At 36.9% G+C, this 27,467-nt stretch overlaps 1 protein-coding gene across 1 annotated transcript in view; it reads right to left on the minus strand.

The window, feature by feature from the left end:
* GABBR2 (gamma-aminobutyric acid type B receptor subunit 2) overlaps positions 1 to 27,467 on the minus strand; it is a 486,116-nt gene that overhangs the window by 134,701 nt on the left and 323,948 nt on the right. Inside the window, exons 13-14 of the mRNA XM_074146426.1 lie at positions 19,688 to 19,795; positions 6,616 to 6,738 (exon numbers count right to left, since the gene is read on the minus strand). Of these exons, the coding sequence (XP_074002527.1) occupies positions 6,616 to 6,738; positions 19,688 to 19,795 (231 nt within the window). The remainder of the gene's footprint in view (positions 1 to 6,615; positions 6,739 to 19,687; positions 19,796 to 27,467) is intronic.

Below are 27,467 nucleotides of genomic sequence, written 5' to 3' on the forward strand. Positions count from 1 at the left end.
TATCTGGAATATTAATTTCTTCAGGTACTGCACTAGGAGCAGTCTCAAAGAAAAGACAGATACTCAGGAACAACACTAATTTCTCCAGTCTCACAGAGTTGTGTCAAGTCAGCTAACACTATGATTTTGTTCTGGGTTAGTTATTTGAATGAAAAACTTAGGCAGTTATAATTGTTTTAAGACAGGCTTATTCTGTCTTATTCAAAGAGATGTAAAACATACTGAATTCACCTAGCCTATTTATGGGTTTCCTCCAGCTGAATTTAAAATCAAAATCTAAAATCCCATCTTCCTCTATATCAGTAAGACTTTGTATAGCAAACAAGATAATAAACTTTAGGTTTGCTGCTGCAGCTGGAATCAGGAAAGACCATTTCACTTTATGTTGAGCTTCACAATGTCCCTACAGAATTCTTCACAATCAGCCCTCATTTTTATTTTCTGGAATAACGTACTATAACCATTAAAATTTTGTCATCTCATCCTTCACTTCCTCTTCCACTGAACAACACAGGTCCCAGCACAGAGACTAGGACTTGTCCTGCAGGACTCCACAGGCTACATCCCTCCTTCCTGGAAAATGAATTTTATTTATTCCTTAATTTTGTTTCCTTGTTCTAAAGAGTTTTATATCCATTTGAGGGCTTCTCTCTTATTCCATGGCTATTTAATTTCCATGAAAGCCTTTGATGAAAGAAATTGCTGAGTCCTTTTTGGAGACCTAGCAGGCTGTGTCAGCTTCTGTTCACATGCCTGCTGGCTCCTTCAAAGGACTTCACTGAATTTTTGAATGACTTGTTCCTTCACAAGTGCCATGTCAACTCTTCCTCAATGCAGCATATTTATTTCTAATTCCGCTCCTGATTATAATTTTTATAAGTTGGCCTGCTGCAGACATTAACTTACAAGTTTAAGGTTTCCACTGTCTTGAAAACATGGCAAGACATTTGCAACTTTTACTCAGATATCAAAGCAGTTCTGAGCTAATGATTACATACTGCTGTCAGTAGTTTCACTATTACTCATTTGAATTGCTTTAGAAAGCCCGAGAGAATATAATCTGTTTCCAGTGATTTATTTCTGATCAGTTTCTCTATTCCTACCAGCAACTGCAGCCACTCCTCAGTGAGTTGAGCAGAAGGGTTCTAGCATAGAAAGAATTTTGCTGAACAAAGCAGCAAAGCAATCATTTAATCATTCTACATGGCCCTGTTCTCTGTAAGTAATGCTCTTATATTCTGACCAAATACTGTCCCCAAAGATTCCCTGGCAAACTTCCTGCTACCAATACTTAGAGAAAGATTTATTATTCTTGTTTTTTTGCTTTTTGCAAGATTTTTTCAGACTGCTTCTTTGTGTTGTACATTTAACTTACCAGACTTTATGATCCTTTCTATTTTCCTCATTTGGATACAACTTAGTTTTTTCTAAGCATGTCTTCCTGCTGTTTTGTCATGCTGAGTCTCTTCTTTTTCAAATCTTACTTGATGTGTGGCATGCATTTACTCTGAGTTTCCAATATGATATTCTTAATACTCTCTAGGCCACCTGCAAAGATTTAACTCTCTAGTGTGTCCTTTTTAGTGTCTCTTTAAGAGGCTTCTTCAGTTTTATGTTATTCCCCTTCTGAAGCTGAGTACCACTCTACTGATCTTTTTTTGGTTGTTGCTTCTTCAAAGCTATCAAAGCTAAGAACAATGTATTTGCAGCTACAGAAAAGTCCTTCAGATATCAACACTTTGTTGGTATTCTGTATGTTATGTATGTAGATTCTGTATGCTATTCAGAATGAAATAAAGAGTTAACTCCTCCTTTGTGGGTTCTCTTATCTGTTAAATTACAAAGCAGTCACTGCTACTAAATGAATTAGTCTGAGCAGCACATTTGTCCAGTTTACACAGACATTTTTTTTTTGCTCTTGCGATGCTTATGACTCCCTCAACATATCAGTCAATATCATGACCTCGCTTGTTGATTAGTAATGTGTCCAATAGCACTGTTATACACTTCGAATGTTAATCTGATTTTATTCCAAGTGTTCTTCAACAGACCGCTCTACTATGCCACTGGCATGGCCTACTCAATCTTTCCTGCATATTGATATTTTTATTATAGCAATATTACATCTATATCAGTGCTAGGAGCCCAAGTAGGGTGTTGTCTCACTGGTTTGGTTTTCTCTTCGGTATCTTCTCAAATGGCACTCTGTTTTGTTCTCCATTTCATGCTTACTGCCATCCCAGGACAATTCAGTGTGAAACCTTAAATACTGGTACTCCACATACCAGAATGAAATCTATTTTTAAATACTGATAACATTATCTTATGGTTGCATAAGAAGAAACATTGCAGAGATAACTACTTAACTGGTACTAAGACATCAAGGAACGGAAAGGTTGCTGCCCCAGATAAAAAGGTTTTAAAATTCTACAAGAGATATTGGCATCCAGTATGCAAAGTATTACCTTTCTTGAGTCTAACACACCTCAGGAACTATCAAATCTAGTCCATTTTCCCTAGTATACAAGTTCTTATTTATTAAACATTATTATTGGTTACCTTCTAAGGCCATAATGATTCAAAATGTGTCACAGATATTTGTGTTGGGAGAAGACAAGCCAGTCAGAGGATTTCAAGCTAGAAGAATTACTACACCATTGTATTATGATGGAGAGGTGGGTCTAAATGTGTGTCTATACACAGACTTACTGAACTGTAGTAGGTACGTAACTGAATTATGATGTGGCTATTGCACATGGAGAACAGATTCCACTTTGTAAAAGGATTTTGCTATTTCAGACTGTGGTGTCATTCCAACGCAGGTGTATCAGTGAGCAACTGAAATTAGAGCAAGCTGGTTTCCTAAATATTTCTGTCTTGTGGCTGGATTCTTTGTGTCCAATTAAGTGTGAAGCTCCCTTTTAGCAGGTCATTTATAATGTTTGTCTTTAGACAGAGGGGTAAACTCACTCTGGGACCCTCGTTTTATGGAGAGGGGAACTACCAGAACCTCTCCTCCACACAGCTGGCTGTTTCCAGGAAATCTGTAGCAGTGCTATGTCCTTAAGAGCTGTATCTGCTCTGTCAGGTTTGACTGAAACTGGCAAACAAAGTTTTTTAGGCAGTCAGAAAAAAAACACAGGGCACCCTTGCACATATATCTTGCCTTCTTAAGAAAACAGGACAAAATCCAGACAGCTGGAAAAAGGCAGTAGAGCCTTGCCACCAGGGCAAAGCTCTTCCACAGCCGCATACACAGAAGTACTGTAATTCCTCATGGCCTGTTGAGCCTAAGACCTGGGATGGCAAGGAAGGATGCACTCCAGTTCACACGATCTGGAGAAACTTAGTCTGGCAGAAACCTAGCTGAGACTAGATCATATCCACAGAGCATTTTGATAATGACAAACAGGTGAATTACAATGAAAAAAGCAGATTCCAAGTTCAGCCAAGGAAGAAGCTAGTGAGAAAAAATGCGATTGGTCTCTTCACTGGTCTGAAACATTAGCAAAAGGAGAAATATTACAGCTGATGCAACAAGAAAAACAGATGAATAGAGGTAACGTTATGGATTAATTCCCATTTTTTAACACTGCTGCTTGAAGCATTTTGTGTCAGAAAATGCTTTTGCATTATGTGAGAGTCAAGCCTACAGTACTCTGTACGAAGTATATGTAGGAGTAACCTTACAGTTCTTCTGTTGGAGATCAGTGTACAGCTACAGACATTTTAAAGCGGTCCCTCTCTTTATCTATAACCTATTTGCTTTTATCCAACAATTTTGCTTATGATATATGATATAACAAACAACTGCCCTACTGATGGTTGGAAGATCTGGATGCGTTAGGGCTTAAACGTAAAACTTTTATCATGATCTCTTATGGCACCCATAGTAGTGCTTTTCATAAGGAACCTGACATCTAGGGTCAGATACCAAAGACCAGTCTGAACATTGACAGACCCAACATCCCATCTGATTTCTTCCTTCTGTCAGGGGTGGAGAGTCACCACAAGCACCTTCACTTCCCTTTGTATTTTCAGATCTAGACTGCCCATCCTCAGCTTTTAAGGCATGGATAGCTTGTATTTAAAAATGACTTCAGAAAAGGAGTCTGGATTTTTTAAAAGTGCTTCATAATTTGCTGGTATTAGTATTCAAATGAACTATTTTGTGAATAATGCCAAACAGCAAACTTCCAGTTTTTAGGCTCCTCATCTTGGTTACTTTGATTGACGTCTTTATGAAGACACAGTTAATAGAAGACCACCCAGTAGTGGCCAAATGCAGAACTTCCACTTAGGTGGCCAATGAGTATCATAGTTAAAACAGCACTCAAACAGTTCATTAGCTAGAATGACTGATTGCATTCATAACTTTGGAGGCTACATTCAGTTTCATCTCTACCACTTGGATCAACTTCAACTGAGAGAAAATACCCCTTTAAAACTATTTCATAGAAGCAAGTGGGACGAGAAATACACGTGATTCCTGAAATAGAAACTCTCCCCCAGTAGTGTTTACTATGTGATAAGTACTTTTCAAACATACAAAAGATAATACCTGCTCAGGCAGGCTCAACTACAGAATTCACAATTGCAGAATGCATTTAAAATATCTAAAACTAAAAAAAACTCAAACCTAAATAAATAAAAGAAAAAGCAAATAAAATTGTCATTTGCTTTTACAGAAGAGACCTGCTTCAGGAAACCAAATTGCCATTCACATCACTGCTTTTATAAGATAGAACATAGGTACAATATTTTAATGACCAATGCAATTTGGTTGCATTAATACTTTCATTTCTCTCCCTCCTAAATCCATTAGCTTAAAATAACATTCTGCACAACTTATAGTAATATCAAAGTGCTCTTAACAGTAAGTTTAAGTCAATTCTATGCTGAGTGTTCAAAATATTACACATTCTCATGTATATAGACTGAATGTGAGTTTGCATGGGCTTACATAGTTCCCAGAGAATTCCAGTTCTGATCAAAGTTCAGGCAACTGGTTTGCAGCCCCATGGTCTAGATAGCACCGAACATGGAAGAAGCACACTGAGTTTTCAGTGGTATACATTACAAGACCAAAGAATATACACTGATAAGTTCAGATGGAAACTGCAGTAATTTAAAACTCCAATAAAAATTATTTTTCAAATATATGGTATTTATGGTTTGATAGCTTCAGTTACTGCTGCTGTCTACAGAAATTTCACTCAAATGGTTCTGCTAAGACCAGATACCAGGATCTTCAGTTACGGTTTCCCTCTGATCAGGGAAAAAAGTGAAAGTCCTTCTGAGTCATTCGCCCAGAGCACTGAAATGAGCATTATTTCAATTGGATTTTGTGACTACTCATCCTATTATGTTTGGTTTTATACGAGCAGTGAAACAGTTAACAACACTGACAATTGAAATATCAGTTGCAATGCAGTTGGAACAAAATGAAGTAAACAAGGCTATCGACAAGCTGCTATTGTTCCAAGCTCCACAAACACAGAACGGAAGTGTCTGCACAAGACAAATTGCAGTTACATTTTCCATTTTTATTGACAACTGTAATAACTGAGGAGTGTCTTAAAAAAAATAATTTCAAACTCTAGGGAATGACTGAGAGGTATCTTTTCAGATGCTAAAATGATTTCTTGAAAGGCATCCTTTGCAGTTTAGGAGGCATCATTCTAAGATATCTTCTACAAAGTATATTCAAATAAAAAATAAAATCATCTTTTAATAAAATCCCAGAACTACACCGCAGAGTAAGAATAAAGTAAAAACAATGGAATAAAATATCGTATCTTTTCTTGCAAACATTAACATCAAAAGAGAAAACTACCATTCTTTCTCTTACTGATTGCCAGCTATTGAAGAATAAAATAGCACTTCTAGATTGTCCTCATATAATCTAGTTTTCAGATATCACCAGTTTCCCTGTTGGAGGTAATAAACTCTCAAACACTACTTATCTGCATACAGATAGATTTATTTTTTTTCCCTAGTTCTGTATTGTTGCTGCCATGTTTCTTGCTGTCAGTTTGTCCAGAAAGCTCTGCTTCTAGAAACCTATGAGAATGGTGGAAAATTTGTACAGGAAGGATTAAGCTATTACCTCCTCTACCAAGATCTCTAGCATGACCTTTCTGGGAATGACATTAAAATCAGTATGTGTGTATGCACATGCTGTTACTGAAAATAAATATAGCAGTAGGTAACATAATTCCTGAACAGCACCATAAAGAATGCAGTCTAAGCAGTGACCTCTCCTGCACTTGAATAAGCTTTTACTGAAATCTACTAATGGGTTCTGATAATCTATTATTTATTGCAACAGACTCTGATAGAGAGTCTTAGAAGAGGACTTTCCCATGTTTACAACACTTTCATCTAAAATCTCTCACAAGTGACAGAAACGTGACACCTTCAACTACAGATACAATTTCTTTTGGTTGCAGTTATTTCATTTCTATTTGCTTTTAAAAAACAGAAACCTTCTTCCTCCCAAATACACAGTTTGTCCTGGTTTCATATAACCTAATGCATCTTTCACTTGGTCTTATACAAAGCTGTAGATACTGATATGTGACCATAAAGTATTACTTAGACTTGAGGACATACCTCCATGTTATACTTTTCCACTGTCCTTCTCAAAGGGTCCACAACCTGCCAGCAAATCAGGATGCAAAGATCAATCAGTAGCATCCCTCCAACTATCACCAGTAGCTTCTGGTCTTTAATGATCTGGAGAGACAAAAAAAAAAAAAAAAAAAAAAGGGAGAGAGATTCCCATGAGCCACTGATAGATTCCGGTGCAGCTTTATTCCTATAAAGGGAGAAAAACACAGGGTGCTAATAAAAAGGCTTTTTAACAATGAACGAAGAGAAGTTTCAGAAATATCAAAAGATGAAAACAAGATGAAAAAATTATTTTAGTTCGCTTCATGGTTATTAGGAGTATCTAAAGTACATTCTGATTTCTAAAAAGAAATTGTGAGGACTCTTAAACATTAATCTTGAAGTCCAGGTTTAATATTAACTCCTGGAAACTGAAAATAAATAATATATTCTAGAGAGCCACTATTGTGTTTGTGTTTATGTATGCTAATGTGGAAAAGTGTTCAGTACATCTCTCAGAGTAGCAGGAATTGAGAAAGAATTTAGTTTTCACTAAGATTTACAGTGTTCACTTTTTCATAACCTTCTCAGATGTGGAAAACACACTTGCAAAGTATTAAAAGATAAGTTCAATTTTGAGGTTTCATGCGTGTGTTTAACATTTACCTCTATTACCCAGGGAGTAGAAAGGAATGATGTATTTTTTCTGTATTACAAAGGTTACATGCTTTTATGCACACGCAACTTAAAACATGTTTTTAATGTTGCATGGAATTTAGGTTCAAAAAAGAAAAAAAAGAGTTACTAATAAAAATAACAAGGCACACCATGTATTACAGTCTTGTATAGCTGCATGCAATCACTATATTATCTCTACTGTTATACACACAGTAACACAGAAAAAATACACTGCATGTACATTATTTCAGTTGCAAAGTTATAAGCACATTGAAATATCAGGCTTAAATTAACTTTATGTCAGTCCTCTTATTCCTACACTCAATTTTTAAATTAATATATACATCTATTATTAATGAAGACTCATCCAATATTCTAAAGATATTGCCAAATTGTTTCAACATGGGCAAACCCACATATTTTTCCCTAGTTTTGGTTCTCAGAAAGACTTGGCTTAATCCAAATGAAATATTCAAAAATATTAAGACTGAGCAGCTTAATAAAGTTACGATTATTTCAGTTCAATTTGATAAACTTGTTAGGATTTTGAAAATGCATTACAAAGCCAGAAGTGTCAGCTAATCTTAATGCAGGAGAGGCTGGTATTCCTGCCTAGAATAAATTGTATTTGCATTGAACTCCTATCAAGCCTAAGGAAATGATAAAAATGAATACAATTTGAAATAATGTAAGAGGAACTTCAGAAAGTTTGTTTTTCATATTATTTAGTGAGATACATTCTTTATTTTGAAAGAAGTTTCTGCAATATTGTGCACCACTGTTAATCTGTTAATTTATTTTCTAAGTCATTTGGAGTAAACTAATTGTAAAACAAAGGTTAGCAATCAGAATGACTTAAAAGACTTGATGCATTATTTTCCCATCCTGAAACCAGTTATTTAAATCCATGTAGCTACTGTCATCATAAAGAACCAGAAAATGATGCTTTCCACATGTTTGCATAAGCAATATGTCCATCTTGTCAGCGATCACACAGGCATGCCTGTAGTGGGAGGGTGAAGTCAAAGCTGAAAAAGGACTGTTAACCACTGAGGTTACTCTCGGTACGAAAAGCCCATGTGCTTTTTAATCTCTTATCTAACGCTTCTAGACAGGACTTGGGTGAAACATACCTAGTGCTGCTGCTAGTATGACTGGAGATAAAGGAGAGAGAACCATGGGTCATCAAGTCCAAAGAGAATTTGGATTTAGATTAAATCTAGACACCTCAACCCAAATTTCTTTTGCTCCCTCTTACATGGCTCAGTAATTTGTTTATTGGCATATTTTAGTTGGTCTTTCTTTTTAATTGATGAGGTTTAGTTTATTGAAGTTTGCTGTTCAACCATTATGTGCCTAGTCTCTCTCAGTAGACAGTGGGCAGAGAGAGAAGCCTTTAAAGGACAATTCATCCCACCTATCTTGGGTATAATTTAGGATCAGAGAAATTAGTTTTCTGAAATGCGTCCCTCCCTTCCTCATCGCCCCTCCCATCCCCCAGAGGGTGTGAAGACAATTAACGTTAGCTAAAAATATGCATTTGAGAAATTTAATGCTGCGTGAAAAGAATTTGTCAGAAATTATTCCCTCTGCTCTACTGAACCATAAAATTTCCTTGTAAAAACCCCCAAAACATCAGTAATGATGCCTCATCTTTCTAAAGAAAATAGTAAACATTTTACCCAGTACAGGTAAAACATGAGACAATTAGCCCACTGTCTTCCAAATTTATACAGACTGTATTGATACTGAAAGTAATGTTGCATCAGATGCAGATTTACCAACACCTGGCAATATTATTCAAACTGGTACAGCAATGCCAGAAGCAAGAGAGTGAAAGGATACTATTGAAAACACTAATACTGATAATCCACTCACTAACAGGGTTAAAAGAAATCTCGTATTAACACTTCCTATTCAGGGTCACACTGCTAACCACCCTTCATTGCCCTTGTGCATCTTTTATTTGTTCCTGACCTTGCACTACTGCAGGTCAAAATTCGCATTTTAGTTCACGTGTAATAGGTAATTATTAAAAAAAAAAAAAAAGCAGAAATCCAGCAAACAGTGGAGCTTCTCCGTGGATATCTCTTGGAGCATTTTTTCTTGCATTACATTGTGAATGGCCCTTTTGTGGACAGAAGGGGAGAGGTGCACAACAGCAGCTGTCACTGGCACCAGGTATTATTCATCCCTGATTTCTGCCAGACAGCCAGGAGGAAGGCAAGCAAAAGAAAGCCCATAAGATAACCTGAGGAAGCGATCTGCGCTACTGTAATGAGCTCTGTAAAACCTAACTCTGCATGCAGGGTGAGCGGGCTGAGAGCCGGGCTCCTGAAGCTGCCTCAAACACCCATCGCGACCCTGTTCTGTCCTTGGCAAAGCAGTAACACAACTCTGAAGCGGAAGTCTTCACTAAAATGTTATTTTTTGCATAGAGAAACATTGAAGTTCAATTATTTTTCACTTCTGCCAGTTATTAGCAGTTTGTCCTAACATAAATTTACTTTGAGAAATGCTGTTGGTATACCACTAGCAGCAATTCCAAAAGGCTTGCTAATCTCCCCCCCTCCAGCCTCAGGAAGCCCGGTTTTCCCTCTCCCCAGCCCGCACTCCCACCCACCAGCAATCCTTAAGTTCAGTACATTCACTCCTTGGGAAACACCAGATGCACTGAAGGAGTCTTGACTCAGATCTTGTGAATCCAACAATTTGTGTCTGACAAAAAGAAAGTCATGAGCAACTGAGGCTTCTTACAATCAAATATATCATTCTCCTTTCAGTGGAAGATTCTTATTTTTTCCCTTTTTCGTCCTCCTTCTAGCATACAGTAAATCAGCCTTGGCAGAAATGCATGGTAGCTAATAAAATCCATTTTTGCGAGTGCTCCTGGCTCCTTGCTGAAGCCAAGCTCTCATACAGCAGCATCTGTGAGTAATATTTTCTACCATCTGTGATTGGATAGGTGAATCTGTCTCATCCTGGCAGATCTGCCCACTGTTATAAATGCCATTGCTACGAGTCTGGACTACATATCTGGATATGAAGCTATCTGTCCTCAAAACAAATTCACTCAGAACAGAAACCGGTAGGCCATTTTCTCCTCAGCAGCACTGCTGTATGATCAAATCAAAATTTTTTTGAAAACCTATGACCATGAAGGCCAGTTCAAGATCAAAGTCCTTATCTTCCATGGACCTTGCAGTCTGATCACAGGAGATATAAAATCTGCCTAAAGCTCTGGGATGAAATTTCTGCTCAGGAAACTCTTGGGAATTTTCTAGAACTATCACACCTGTACTACCTGCCACAGCAACTTCAACTGTCCGTTTGGTTACTATTTCAAAGCCCCTTTGTGGGGATTTTTTTCTTTTGCTTTCTAAAGCACATCCATTTTGCCCTGCAGGACCCTTTCTTCAACCAGTTTATGGGATTACCTGGCAATTTGGCAAATAACTGCAATTAAACATGACTTTTTATAGTTAAGGATAAGGCAAATTTTTTGTTATTTCTTACCTTATTAGAAACCAACTCTGCAAATGTACATGATATGGACCTTAAAGCTGAACTTTGTCCTAAACCAAGAATAAAGAGTCTTATCTATGAAGACCTACCCTCTTCTCCAGGATGCAACATTAGCCTTGTACTCTCTGAGTTCCACAAATAGCTTTCCAGAACGGATTGAATATTTCATTTCCTCCTGTATTTTTTCAGAGTTGCTTTCTTTGTTACTAGGAACGTCACCTCCCTTTCTCAGAATAAAATATCTATAAATTTAAAGGTAAATCTATTAGCTAAATCTTGGTGTTGCTTTCTGGGTGGGTTTTTTATTCATTGAATTCATAGAAACATAGCAAGGCTAGGAGTATTTTTGTATTTATGAGTTTTGAGATAAATATATATTGTCTTTTTCCTTGAAAATGTAGATTTTTTTTCTGTTTAAGAAGGCAATTCTGGGTTCTCTTATGTAGATCAATCCTTCCTAGTCTAGCTAACAGATCTATCCCTTGCCTTCTGGCACTAGCTGGATAAACACTTAATGCTGTTCAGCAACTTTTTTTTTTTCTGTGAAGCTTCCTAGACCTTATTCCATAAATGAATAGCACTGACAGCAATTGAAGCCCTTAGAAATCTGAAACCCAAAGTTCCTCTCCCTGGAACATACAGAAATCATGCTGATAGAAGTCCTCCCTCTGAACTTGAGGGGAAAGAGAAAAAATAACAGGTTTGTGCAAAAAAAGTGATAAAGCCTGCAAGGCTGGAAAAAGGGACCATAAAACTACTCCTAAACTTGTGTTCAGGATATTCTCTCTATTGCATAAACTACCCATTCATTTCTCCCAGTATGATTAACTTGGAAACACCTTAGGGTTGCTTACATACCTGAGTGGGTCAGCACAAGTGGATGGTGCCATGAGGTTGGTGATGCAGAGTCAGTGGTTGGTAGGTGAATTTTGCCATATGTGGGACAAGGGAGATATCTATCTTTGAGTTATTAAAGCCATTAATATTTTAGATGACTACTCTGTAATACATTCTTAATTTCTATTGTGTAATGGAATGAGAAAAAAGGACTATTGAAAACACATTATGCACTTGTTCCCAATAACTCCACAATGTTTTTTCAACAGCTATTATGAGTATTTCCTATAATAGGTTCTATGATTAGTATTGGGAAAACTTTTCACGCTGCAATTACATTAGTTTTAATGACTGAATGCTAACATTTTAAAAAGCGTATTTTGTAGTTGCAACATTTTGTGACTAGCAAGTCACTCAGTAAAAAGCTAAGCTTAAGACATTTTACTCTCTTAGACTTACTTTGATTAATTTGATGAAAGATTTGCATATATACTTATAAATTTAAAATTAAATCTCTTTTTTGTGAGGAACTACTGTGACCCCTGCAGTCTGAGAACTTGATGATTTTTGCTGCTTTCCAGGATAACGGAGCATGTGGTACTACCGATAATAATAGACAACTGGATATGACCAAAAAGTTTGGTTTTGAGAACTAAATAGTTACCATTGCTAGCCTGCTAAAGCACATGTTTCTAGAACCTGTTTTCCTTGCTGACTCATGCTCCGAATAGTTGCAGAGTATCTTTGGGCAGACTCACCCTCTCAATAACTGCACTGCAAATGTGGATGTGTTGACTCTACGCCTTGCTGCCCGGAGAAGCTATCCCTTTAGAGAACATCTTTCCCCTTTTCCAAAGCATATATAAGATAGATGGAACATCCTAGAGGATGCTTCTAGGGGGAGAAGAAGACAGAACTTTTACCAAGGTTAGAGAAGGGGAAGGATTCAGTAACAGCTTAAAGAAATTATAAAATTCATCATCTTTGAAAGCCTGAGCCTCAATCATGGGTAAAATGCATTGGAGAATCAGAGAGACGACTGTTTACTAACATTGCTAGTTCAACCTTAGGGAGCCATATAACATGGTTAGCTTCACAAAACTCTCTTGAAAGGACAAAAAAGAAAAACCTCATAGTCTTAAAAAACAAAACGGCACTAAAAAATCAGATTTGACAGTGTTAGAACCAACCACTCGTGCTATACAATGTTTTGGAGAACAAATGCAAACAGACCTTTGCATTGTGTTAACTTCTGCACTCTCTTACATGTATAACTAGGTACACTGCCTTGAGCTGCGTATCCCATCAACAAAGCAGGTAAAATTTGCCTTTGAGAGAAATGCATCTGCTGAGCCCAAGATTGCATAGGCCATAAATGTGGAGGAATTTCTACCAGGGATGTGAATTTTCATCTGCAGCATTGAAAAGGATCACAATCTTTTGGAAAAACGTGCAGAAAGGATTTGAATGGTCTGGAAAAAATGTTCTGATTTTGTTTGAGATAACATTAAATACCTAGACCTTAATATTTTCTTTAATGAACAATTCTGTGGAAAGCATACTACATCGTTACCAAATAGCTGGGGACATCAATGCACTTGATTACATTTACAATCCAATTTCAAGCTATTCAGGAATAAATTGCCTCATACTGTATAGCGACATGTTCTTTATTTCTCTGTCATCCATTAGTCTCATAATACATAGAAATTATGGTTGTAGCACCGTTTATGAGCAGTTACATTTTACACAGAGTTTTCATTGTTTTCATTGCTACTGAGGTTTAGCCTTATCAAACTGTACCATGCAGAAATTTACATGCATAAATTACTTCAAAAGCAGATTTTTCTCCTAGATGTACAGTTCATTAGCTCAACTTCTTTCTATGACAGGAGCTTGAGATTTAGCTCCCCGATCCATATTTATATGAATGTAAATTTTAGAAATGTGATTCCTATTGTTCCCTCGCTGGCATTTTGGTTGATCAGCTCTTACGAAAAACAGGATCCTTTTTTTATATCTAAATATGGATTCTAGGATTACACTGACTATTTTCGAAGCTCTGGACTTAGAATTTATAGTTATAGCTACCTGGGGAAAAAGAGTAATAAAATAATTTGGTTTCTACTTATATGGCTTTAGGAAGTATTCTATCTGTATATTAATAACCCATGAAGCTATACCTGAATAATTTACACTGCACTGTAAGTATCATGGATTACTTGGTCCAGTGGTAAATATTCATAATGAAAAAAAAATAAAAATCTCAAACAAGCGAATTTCAAACCACTGTCTTCTTTCCTACTCTCAAAGACTGAACTGTAACGTTGAACATTTCTTTAGGTATCCATATGCTGGTTCATTTTCAGCAGATGGTCCCTAATAGATTGTTGTACTGTTGATATGGTTACCCAAAGCAAATTTTTGGACCTCCTTTTCAGACTCATGATCTCTCACATATACTTAGTGAAATAAATGTGTATCCTACGGGAAATCCAGCATATAGCTTTTTGTTACATACATAAAAAGCTCTAGCTAGATTGAAAAAAATGTCCTGGAAAAGTATAAACATTTACAGTCTGAAAACTGACCTGGAAAAATATTTCTAGCATTAATTACAGAAAGAAATAATTAGATAATATGATCTACATTTATGCTAATACAGAAAGAACTATGTCTGCAAAGGCATTTAAGTGAGTAAGCAGGATGTGGCCTGTGAGGTTCTGACCTAAACTCTCTGTCAATATAATCTGGAAAGCTTTGCTTTGTCTATTTTAAAATTATTAACATAATGAATATATTTTTAAAAATCTCTTCAGGACTTCTGTGAGAAAGATTATAGATTGCAATAAATTCTGAATTCCATAAGTGACTTGAAAAAACCTATAGAAAAGTATATAACTAGAGATTACACTCATCCTATAAAGTTTCTCTCAGAGGTTTTCAAATGAGGAATGGGGATAGCAATAGAGACAAGTTATGAGGAGAAGGCAGCAGCACAGAAGCTCGAGAGTGTGTGGCCTCCAGCTGCTTTCTTCTCCCTGTTTTTTTGGTCTCCAGGGACACTCTGTGCAATTGCAGGTGCTGATGGCTTCCCTGCAGCTGGTACCATGGGGTGAGAGCACACAGCCAGTCGCTGCCCACCCCCACTGGAGGGGTCAGGACCAGGGGCTGCTCAGAGCAACCCATGTGCCCCACTCCCCAAGAAGAGCATGGATGGTCTCGCACCCCTTCCAGTCTTCCACATGCCTCAGTTTATGGACCGTTAAGTATGCAAATTAAGGAGTTGGGTTGGCCAAATTTGTGCTACAAAATGAAGTGGGAAGGCATCGAGCTAAAAAGTTTGAGAATTCCTGCTCTGCTTCACTCAGGTTATCAAAGTGCCTCTGAAAAACAAGTGCTATCCTCCTCTGAAAACTCTGCTCAGAGAGATTTTTAAAGCATAACAAATACTTCTGACAAATATTTTTCTCCATGTTGGCACATAACTGTCTTATACACGAGACTACCTTTCTCAAACTCCTACTGCCTTTTTTCATTATGTAAGAAGATTCCAACAGAAAACTGCCTCTTTTTATTATACAGTCCTACTGCAAGGCTAGAGCATACTCACTGTGTCTGCTCCATGACACTGGCATCCTGTAGAAAACTAAGGCTGCACTGGTGTCCTAATAATGCACATGGGGGAACAAATATATATTGTAGAGATCTTGGCAAGCTGTAGGTTTTCGATGATTGACTTTTTAACATTTTCATGAGCCCATTCTTTTTAAAGAAATTGAAAAGAAAGAGAATTCAATTATAGATAGAGCTGCATGCATCAGCAAAAGGAACCTTTAGATCTTTGCACACCTCATCAGCTTGAGGTAAGAGTAACTAGCAGCTATCATGAGCTGTACAACAGCATAACAGGAAGACAAGGCACATATTTTGCCTGTAGGTTTTACAGATACATAGTAATAGAAAAAAGAACAGTGAAATTCTAAAATCCTCTGTTCAATTTTTATGCTCTGCCCACACTTCTGTGCAACTGTTCCATCCAGTCCTAATTTCAGCTTTTTCTTGCCTCTTATTCCTTTTCCACTCCTATGTTCCTTTCCCAGTCTATGTTCCTACATTTCAGGCCTGCCATCCTGCATCTAAATTTCAATCTTAATCTAATTTTAAATCAGACCTAGTCCCTCAACTGGAGTTTGGCACTTGAATCCCAAACTCAGGCTCTACATTCCAGCATACTCGGCTTTCTTGACCACTTCTTACAGCCCTCCACGCTTCACTCAACTCTTTGCTGTCTCCCAATCTTATTTTAACTCTCTGGGAACTCTTGTCCAAATTCAGCCTCCCTTCTCAACTTCTCCCACTCTATAATCCAAATCTTTTCCCAGTTCCCTCTAAAGCCCTTAGCAACTAACTTGATTTCTCATTCTCAGCCTCTTCCCTGCTCCCTACCTCTTGGCCCCGCAGCTCCCTTGCAGTGCCAGCCTCCCTTCCCCACCCTAGTGTCAACAAAGTAGGCTGTACAATCTCCTGCCCGTCTTTGCAATGCATGAAGACCGCAGCTCTCTTCAGAAATCTTTTAAGGACTTAGTAGGCTGAATATAAGAGAATAAGTTTGCCAGACTGCAGCCTGGCAGGCATAGCTAAGTCAGGTTGGACTTATAAGTCATTTTTCCTTCTTGTGGTTGGTTGTACATTTCCAGCCCTGGGATAGTACCAATATCTCTTCTCAATACTTGTTAAGCTCTCCAACCCTTTCTTGTCTATGAGAATGTTATAATCGTACAGTAAATTTAAGCTTATGAAATATCATCAATGAGTAGAATAATGTTGGCAAAACTATAGAAGCACGTCTTAAGAAAACATGCTGTTATACATCCCTTGTGCAATTATATTGTGTGTTTACCTTGTAACAACATTGTGAATATAAAGAAATATGCCACCAGAAGTCTACAGTGGTAGTAATACCTGAGTACATTGACAATATTTTCATTGAAAATTAAACCTAAAACATCCCTCCCCTGATGTCACAGATAAAGGATTAAATATGAACAGAGCTAGAATGTACTATGCCAAGGGTGAGACAAACGTATCATAGCAACGTTAACGAAGTATTGTACTTTCAAATACGAACTGCAACAAGCAACGCTGTGATCCAGATCATCATGTTTTATTGTATTCACTAAGTGTCAAACACTTGTCTTTGTAGGAGCAGAATATATAAAGCCTATGGAGGCTTTAAAAGCCACTGCTTTGAATTTGTTACTATTCTGGTATTTGCCAGAAGTGAATGGTCTTTACTTGGCATACTGAAGTTGTGCAGGAGCATTCATTACACTGCACTGCTTTAATGCCTCCTAAAACCCAAGGCAGTGCAGTTCCCATCAAAAAAGACAGCTTTACCATCTTCTACATTTTACCAGAAGGGCTGTCTTCTTCACAAGGTTCTGTTACCTAAAGCTTCCCCAGGTCACTGCATGCTTTCCTGCTATGATATTCTCCTCTCTCTACTCTTATCGACTGCCAGTCCTCCTCTGCTGGCAAGGGAAACATAAAAGCAGCCCCCACCTCTCACTCAGCAGAAGATATTCTACTGTCCAAACCAACAGAAAGGGGACTTATAAAAACAGTACTGAACCTCAATTATAAATGTTACGGTTATTTTAAATACTAATTTTATTCTACTTTCCATTACTTCTTCTAACCTCTTTAAAACTCAAAATTATTTATTCCCCCTACTGATTTTGTCATTTCCATTTGACAAAAATTGATTCCCTTGCACCCCTCTGTTTCAGATCCAGATAAAATTAATACATTTTTAATTTGTTTCCTTTGAGCCCTCACAAGATCAAAGATGGTAACAGAGCTCTGGGAATCTTGCAACACTTGTCAGTTAGCCTGATAGCAGAAATAGTGTAGTCTGAATTTTATTTTTTCCAATAACAAAGCAGTGGATGTATAAATAGTGAAAATAAGTGAGATTTTCGAGAGCTTTATAAACAGAAGTTAATACAAATCTTCACCTAATTCAAGACACTCTAAATCAATTAGTTCCATTCTCCACTGCACTAAAATGGAGCTATAGTGTATTATTATTAAAATTTCTATATATTTTCATACAATGAGAGAGAAATGCACTCAAGTGCACAACATGGCATTGTGAAGAGATAAGTGTCCAGTAAGAGTCTGGAGGCAAGCTTGCCCTATCTGATGAAGATAAATAGATTCACTCATTACATTCTTCTCTCCTTACTTAATACTTACTTTGCTGAAATGAATGAACCAATATTTTCAAAATATTGAGAGATTCTTCCACTTTGAAAAAAAAAATAAAAAAAAAACACTATTTAGAAAATTTTCCTGATGAAAATATTCAGGATGACAAACAAATGTGTTATACCTAAGCATCAGATTTTAGGTATACTTATGCTGGCATACTTATATGCAGGTGGAAACTGAAGTGATCATAAATTAATAGGATCCATAGTATTCAAATAATTTTGGAACTCAGTACTCATATTGAAATGCCAGTCTACTTTGTCATATGGTGCAGCTAATTCAAAAAAAACATGACTGTGTTTTTTCATGCAGCACTACTTTTGTTTTTTTGTCAGTTTAGATATTATTTGTGAAAATCTGTATTGTCTATGCTTCCATAGATACAAAATGCTTTGCCTCTAAACTACATCTATTGAAAATGGAAATGTCCTTCTTGTAAGACATAAGTAAAGAATGCCATGCCTTTGAATCAGCTCTTAAAAACGGTTTTATCTATCCTGGCAAATCAAAGACACTTCCCTCCATACAGAGTATCCCATTTCTGGTACAGAAATTTCTCATAATTTTGGTTAGTTTTAAGGTATTTGTTATTTACTTTTCATTATTTTTTACATTGAATGATATTTAGGATTTAATTAACAAACATTTAAGCAAACCTGACACAACCGAATAACAGAGGGAAGGACTAGGTGGTTGTGTTCCAGAGCCAGCCACGGTATGCGCTTCCTTAATAACCTGAGACATAAATCCTCTCAGAAACAGAGTTAACTCTCTCTGTCTATCTAAAGCCCAAACATTTTTAGTGAAAGGTGTATCATGTGGTGACAGCAACTCCCTACATGTTGAGATTGTAGAAAAAATAACAGTACTAAAAAAAATTACAGCTCTTCCAGGAACACACACAGAAGGAAAAAAATAGAGGTATCCAACAACGGAATATCATTCTACTTATTTTGGATGTAAATGACTCTTTACCACTTATTAGAATAAATCTATTCAGCTGCACGTAGGAACCACATTTGGCATTACTTCTCACTCTATAATAGTATTAATTTTGTTTCTCTGTTTCATGCACATTTCTCTTAATGTTTTTTCCATCAAAATGATTTCTGTTCACTAGTTTTCACATTTTTAAATAAAACCATCTGATTAAAAGCATTTCAACTGCAAAAAGAAGCTCCATGGGAAAAATATCAAATGAACAATATAAACATGAAGTGTTGTACTACTGCTAAGCTGAACCTAATTGTTTACAGAAAATGTTCTGTACCAAAAGTGCTGGAGACGACTTCTGTGGTTCAATTCCAATCAGCCTTGGGGTAAGCTTATGCAATTTCAATCAAAATTAGAAATAGAAAGCTGTACAAGCAGCATTCTCTCTTGTCTCCTCCTACCAACCCATCAGAAACTTGTGTGTTATAACTGTAGCCCAAACAGTCATAGACAGGAAACATTCCATAACAGCTGTGAATCTACAAGAAGGAGATCTCTGGATGCTGAAACATAATAAAATTGAGGATCTAAATTTGCTTTGACAGTTTACAGCCATCTCCACTGTCCACCTCTCATTATAAAGGCTTGACCCCAAACCTCACAGACTAAAAAGGAGACCAAGAAAGCTCTAATACCATACCTTTCAGGATCTTTGAATGTGACACATGAACAGGGCCAGCTCAAGTATGGCCATCCAGGAAAGGTAGAAAAACAGTTAGAAAATTATATTAGCAGAGCAGCAAGAAAAGAATTTACCCCCTCTTACCTTTTTCTTCATTTTTACATTTTTGAAAATTGCATGAACTCTCCACGTTTTTGCAAACATTGCTCCAAATGCAGTTGTATATCCCACTGTAAGAATCCATGTTCGGACCTAAAAATATATACATATAAAAAAAAGACAAAGCCATTTAATTTTCAGTAGACAATGCGGATATCATCATTTCAGCCAATTTTTTTTTCTCAAGATCTCGAGAAAAAATATTCAAACGACTCCATAAAAATGTTGACATTTCAGAATTGTCTCATTCATTGCTTTCTTGCTTTTTTTCTCTTCCCTCCATCCCCTTTCCAAGTATAACAAATCTGGGTGCTGAATTAACAATCACTTCCATATATAAAAACACAACTCAGTTACAATTTTTTTTACTTTTATTGTGTTCTGTGCAGACAGAGGAAGGAACTAGTGGAGGAAACCAAGAGACTGAGACTATAAAAAGTACCCAGGGTGCTAATATTAACAGCAACATTTTGAACAGAAATGAGCAGAGAAGTAGAAATGTTATTCAGACTAAATAAGAGGAAATTGTATTATGCGAGGTATACATCCCTTAGTTCAGATCCTGAGCATTCTGGAAAGATCAGAAAAAGTGACCTTAAAAATATCATTTAGGGAAAAACAGCAAGACAGGAACATAGCCTTGGTGGGCAGGACTCCGGGACAAGACATGAGTTAAAGATAATACCTACAATATGGGACTTAGAAAAAGGAGATGGTGAGCTTACACAGAACAATGCAGTAATGGGACCCTGAGCTGGCCACAGCTTTGGCATAGACCTATCTAGAGATTTTCCTTATAGCAATCTTGCCAGAGAAAACCAAAGTATTTTTAAAATAAAAAAGGCATGATGTCTTTAGAGCAAAAACTAGACTGACTGCTTTTTTTTTTTTTTTTTTTAAAAAAAATAGAAAGACCTCAGATGACCAGGGAGGACAGAACACAAGTCTGACCAAAAGTTTTTTGTGCAACTTCCCACATGCCCGTAGCATTCTTGCAGGCGGGTCCTCATTTTCAGACTTGGTTTCAGCTAAGCCAGTGACTTTCAGAGCTGTAGCAAGCTCTGCACAACCCCCTCTAATTCCTTGGAAGTTTCTCTTTTTGTTACCCTGGAGGTCTGGCTGTTTGAAAGCTTTTCTGCCCTGAACAGAATATATTCTTCCCCAAAGAAGGACCAGTGATTACAGAGCATAGCAGGTGGAAGACCATGCAAGAGGCACAGCAGAGAGCTAGAAGCCGACAGCTGAATCTGAGAGCCTGAGAAATCTCAAGGAGGAGGAACTATCTCCTCCTCCCTCTGGAGACTCCACCTGGGCCAGCTGTCAAAAAGGGAGACTGCATTACCAGGTTGCAGAGACACACACAAAGGTAGGGGGCCCACATCTCCTACAAGATGGGTGTGCACAGGGGAACCTGCACCCTCAGAAGAAAGGATGTGGTGGTAACCCATGCGTCCTGTGAGCAGGAGCTGGCTGCATGGAACTCAGCTTGTGCACATGCTAGAAAACATTGGGATTACCTATAGAAGACTGTTTGGATAATTGTATTGTTTTATTAGCATCTAATGTTGTGGTTTATCTGAGGCATTGCTGATATTGACCCCAAATGTATAGTTCGCTGCATGCTGGTCCATCTTGCAATTAGTAAAACCAGTAAAACAACTACAATTAGATTCAAACCATGTGAGTTTTGCCACTTTGTGACATTCTTGAACATGGTATTTAAAAAGAAACCCATAACCAAAAAAAAAAAAGGGAATAGTTATATAGGTCAGCAAAGTATTATTTTTAACTTAAATATTTTTTCAAGTCTTTGCTCATTATTCATTATCATACATTATGCTAATAACTGAAGTAAAACCACAGTTAGATCAACTCTGAGTGATTTAAAATATGTTTCATATCAACATGTTCATATTAGCCAGTTATATCTTTTTTTCACTTCACATCAATGGAGCTGTGATAACCATCATACTTAGCATTCAATCATTTTGCTGCTATTAATAAGTATTCAGCTCTTTTGTGTACAGTTTAGTGATATATTTGGCAAACAGATACATGGTATTTTCATGTCTCTAATAAAACACTGTTTTGTTCTCACTGAAACAGTAATTGCCTCTTGGGAATAGTAATAAATTCAATTATGCTCATAATATGTTTCTAACCAGATATTCAGAAAAATGTTATTTCTAGCATGTTTGGTTGAAGAAGTTTTATATTTTCCTGATGTGGGTTGTGCAAATTAGAATAATAAAACTATTGGCTATATTGGAAATATTCTAGCTTAAACATACCAGGACATTTTGTCAAAATGAGGTCACTGTTGCTAAGAATGAGATGGTAAGTTTCAGATGAAAATAAATTTTTAATTTTGAAGAAAATTACCTCAAATTTGTCTGCTATAATTCATTAATGCAGCCAGCAAAATGAAAAATTTGGAAAACAGCAAAAGCCTCTGAAATTCATATATCTGCCCATCTATTTCCTTAAATGTATTATACCTCCAAATTCCACTCATTTGAAAGAACATAATAAAAATAACACCAATGATTGGAGAGCATGACCATGATTTTATGGAGCTGATCAGTAATTCTCTCATGTTGGAAGTTATTAATGCTGCGCTTTGACAGAAGAGGCTGAGGAAGATCACCCTCCCCCCAGTACCCACCAAATGAGCAGGAACAGCATTCCTCTTCTTAGAACTCCTTAGAAGACAGGAAACTTGCATTCAAATCCCTACTCCAAACTAGACATAAAACCTGAAAACATTCCTATGCTCCTATAGAAGGATAATTTGTAGAAATACTATTTATCTTTTTCTTAAAAGTTGAGGTAATTGCAAAATTCCTCATGCCTTCACTGAATTTTAGGATATATTTACAATTATCTGCTTATATTTCTTGGTTACTTCTTTTTTTTGAATGAGATATTTTGCCTAATTGGATATCTCCTACAAATTTTTTGTTTTCTGTCAAAGACAACTAGCAAGTGTCAAAGGAGATAATATTATTTGGTATACAACAAACAAGTATGCCTATGCAGTCACTAAAATGCAGTTTCCTAGTTCTCTTTTCTTTATACTTCCTACACTATTTTGGTTTAGGGTCTATTTTTGAAAATACTATGTATGTACCCATGATTGGAATTTGTGCTTTTTATAAGTTACTTGATAAAAGCTCTTACAGGCACATTACTTGTGAGAGCTGAAAAAGCTAGAAATCATTTATTTGGTGGACAGCACAGTTGACAACCACCAAACCCTGAAAGCATCTCCACAATGCAATAGACCATTCTGGGTCATTTTCCAAACTTGGCACAGATATGATGTTTATTTAAAACAAACAGAAGTCCACCTTTTTCAAATATTAGTGTTTAAACAAATGTTGTAAGGTTCAGCTAAAGAGTCATGGCATTTATGAGCAAGATGCTTCTTGCATCTTGTAGAAGCATTTCTTTTCAACTTCCCCTTTGCAACAAAAACCCTCTGCTTTAAACCTATCCATAAGGTGCTAAAGATCTTTTAATTCTTCAAGTAAGACTATTCTTCTTTCATATAATAAGCACTGATAGTTTAATAGCCTTATATAAAATTACTTCGATTTGAATCATATTTCCTCTCAACCTTGAGCTTTAGCTGGCTAGCTGCTGCTATTTAATATCTTCACACAAATCTACCTGCACCTTTCCCTTCATCTTGTTATGTAAATGGTGAAGTGGTTACTATTTATATATCTATGTAACAGACCTACAAAGTTCTTTGATATTACAACTCATAATTAATAAAAGAAGCCATCTATTTGTGAACAATGAGTTAGTAAGGGGAAATTAGTAAGTGGTGAAAGCATCAGAACCATTCTTAACAAAGTAGAAGTCTCTCCTTGTTTATATATTCTGAGAATGAAGCTTACAAACAAAAACTATTTTAGGTACTGATAACTTTCAGATAAACAACAGTATTATTTGAATTAAACAACAGTATTATTTGAATTTATTTTAAAGAATTTATTTTAATACATTTCCATATAAAATTATAAAATAAGGTTATATTGGAAAATGGACTGAATCGATGAAAGGTAAGAAGTTTCACTTTTAAAGAAATTGCATTATTTTCCCATATTTGACCACCACTGCATATGCATTCAGAAGACCACACAGTCATGAATTGGCGAGGAATGCCTAGGAAGGTATTGAGCTCAAGAGAGCAATAATAAAAATTTCAAATGCAACTGATCAAAAAAGTGATGTATTTTATTCCTCTGTTAAGTTGGAAAAAAAAAAAAAAAGCCAAAGCAACTCTCTCTACTGAATATACCATACATTCTCTTTTTATTATTGTTGCAGTTTTAAATTTGCTATTCTAATCCAGTTTGCCAATACCAAGCAAACAAGAAAATGGGATTAAAGACCCAGAATGAAGAATAAAGAAAACCAAGTATTGGCACAAAGAACTTCCATGTGTTGCATATAAAGCTATAAACTTCTTATCACCTCTCCAGGTGACTTTTTTTTTTTTTAATAACAGCTATTTGAATGGGATAGTGAAACAGCTTGGTTCCTTAATTTTTTCTTCAGTTAGCAAAACATTTAGATTATGTTCTTGCAGAGGAATCACTCAGATTTAAGATTCTTGAAAGCATAATTTTTACCATCTCAAGACCTTAATTTTAATGGTTTCTTTTAAATAAAAACGTTCAAATCTCTCTTTCTTAGGACTTGACACTCCAGACACTCTCCAGCTTAGTTTATGAGACTCAGACTGATTAATTTTGGGAATATCAATAATAAGCCAGTTTTGCACATGCACCAAGTTGGAAGATGCAGTGCCCACAGGGTTAGGCTGCAGCTGAATGTTAGTGCTGAGCAGCTTGGTGGCATCTTAGTATTAGACTTATGCACTTAAAATCGACAAACAGGAGAATAAACCATGCTGTGGCTTTAGTCCTGGAGAGCACAATTATCTTGAAGTAGACAATTCTGTTGATTTCTATGGACTACTCATGAGTTGAAAATTAAGCACCTTTTATTTTTCTTGGCAAACTAGGGACATAAAGGATAATCATGACAAACATAAGTGTGTCATCTCAACAAGTTATCACTGGGGCTTGATCTATTAACCATAGCAAAATCCCCAGTGTGAGCACAGGCAGGTTCCAAAGGAACGAGTTCATGCATTCGGATTATACTTTTCTCATTTATATCAAACATTTTTTGACATGTGTTTACAACTTCTAACTCATTCTTCAGAATTTGTGAGGCACTGGCACAGTTCTTGTAAAATGTAAGTGGCAATAACATTAGAGAATTGAATCCTGCTGTTTTCACATAAATTAAGTACAGTGGTTCTTCACATGCTGTGAGATCTCCTGTAGTGATTTCTTAATATATTTCAGACCACTTTTCAGAAATGATCCATGGGTAGTGTAAAATATATTACAATTGCTCCTGATTCAATAAGGGGGCTTTAAAATCTGGTTGTAGTCCTACTGAAGAAGAGGCAAAATGTTCTATAACTATTACCTTAATAAATATCTGGCAAGGTTGTGGTGTATTTGCTTCAGCATATGAAATAATTTTGTATCAGGGATCTATTCAGCCTTGTAACTTTTGTCTCTACTTTTTTTTTTTCCCCAAGAAAATGTCATTTACTAAAATAGAAGCTGATCAAGCTTATGTTAAACTCAGTAACAGAATTGCCTTTGAATTAAATAGGAGTGAGATCAGTCTCAGACTGAACGACAGTGAGGACAATTATGGAAGTGATTATACAGAAAAGGGAGATTAAAATTAACAGCTAAACAATTAAGTAGGAAATAAACTAGAGAATACACTCAAAATGAAAAAGGCCAGACTAAAAATACAAACAAAGGCTATGGTTTTCAGAGACAAAGAAATGGATTAGAGGTCCAAATCCTTTTGTAGTTTAGTAGGAGCTGAGTGTCTATCTCTTTTTTTTTTTTTTTAAATTCCTGGCCAAAAGTAAACAATTTGAGGAAAATAATTAGGCAAATATAAAGTCCAAAGGGAGAGAAAGAGGCCCCAAAACCTATGGCAATTCCTGAAGAACATTAAGGGTATGAATAAGGAGCACATCATCAACTACTAACCAAATATCAAGGCTTGATGCTATTTGGTAGCACAGGGTCTAGTCCAAGCGGCTCTTGCCCACAGTATACCAAGACAGCCACAGCTTTCAGGTGGCACTGTCCAGGTGTTTTCCTTTCAGTCAGTTCCCCCAAAAATTATTAAACAGAGAGAACTCAAATTGACAAGGGAAGACAAAGTAGAAATAAATAAATAGACAGAAGGTTCATACACCACCTCCCTCTCACTGCTTTATCATTAAAGGCAAATGCCTGCTTCCAGAGCTGCTCTCAGCCAGCTCCTCAACTTTCAGAGTTCCAGCAAATTGCCCAGGATTCCTCTCAACTGGCAGCCTCCCCTCATCCCTCGTAACCTGTTCCATAACGTCTCACACCTGGCTTTTCCTCCCTGCTCCTCGCTGCTGTCTCTAGGTCTCTGATGTGGTTTTCAGGATGTATCTCCACTCCTATACCACCCTGCAATCCTCACCTTGCGCAGGTTCAGGATTTGGCAAGAAAAGGTGCAGTGTGGATGATGGAGTTCCACCTTGCCTAGCTGTTCTCTCAACAGGGCATATATATGACTATGAAAAATTAATAAAAAAGAACAAAACACACCTTTCACATTGCGACAAGACACAGAGTCAGATTTCGAGTGTTCATGATCCCTAATTAAGAATACTATTAGCCAAAACCCCCTAAGTGCTTCTGAAGATCTGGATACATTTAAAGGTCACATTTTAAAGCTTGAGAAGATAAGATCTATAAAATCTACTATTGCCATCAATGTACATGTTCTCAGGATATCTGTTTGAGAAAAACACAAAATCCAGATAGTCACACACACTACAGTAAGTAGCTGGACTTTATCAGGGCTGCCTCTACTCCTTCTTTCCCTCTTTCTGTCTGTCTCTCCACCCCACCCCACTGTTTGGTTCCTTCTTTCTGTTTCCAAATGCCTGCATCACAGCTGAGAGCAACTGACTGAAATCTGAAAGCCTGAGAACAACCTGGGATGGATGAAGGCACTGTTGAACACCCACAGGTGCACAAAAACCTTCACGCACTTTGTTTACTTTACCCAAGGCAAAACGCTGACAGGACTCAGTGAGATCACCAGGAATCACAGAATATCTACCTGGTTTGGGCAATTCATATCAATTATACTAATTAATGAGATAAGATAAAGTACGCTTAATTTTAGTGACTCTGCTAATTGCAAGACTTAGATCCTCTTACATATTGTAACACCTTTGCAGAACTCTGGATTGTGAAGGAGACTTGGAGACAATTGATATCTCCAGAACAGATCTCTCCCAGAATGGTGTGAATCCTATATTGAACTATTTCAAACAGATCACTTGCCTCTTCCCTATCACTCCGATCATCCAGTGCAGCACAGTCTCTAGGAGAAAGTGCTGATACACATCAGGACCACCAGGACTGGGGAGAAGCAAAGCTGCTCAGTCTGCTACTGCCTAATACACCAGACCTTCCTCTGTGGAGACTGTGGGCATTTTACTGCAATCTTCTCTTTTGCCCCAACCCAATCTGTCACTTCCGAGAATATGTACTTAATTTTATTTACCTAGTTGAGGGAGATGCATAACAGAGGATGCTATGCTCCTCCTTAGGGCCATAGTAGCCTTTCATGCCATAGCAGTTCCAACTTGCAAAGACTTTACTCG

The sequence above is a fragment of the Numenius arquata genome, chromosome 4 (genome assembly GCF_964106895.1).
Source record: "Numenius arquata chromosome 4, bNumArq3.hap1.1, whole genome shotgun sequence".
Taxonomy (NCBI): Eukaryota; Metazoa; Chordata; class Aves; order Charadriiformes; family Scolopacidae; genus Numenius; species Numenius arquata.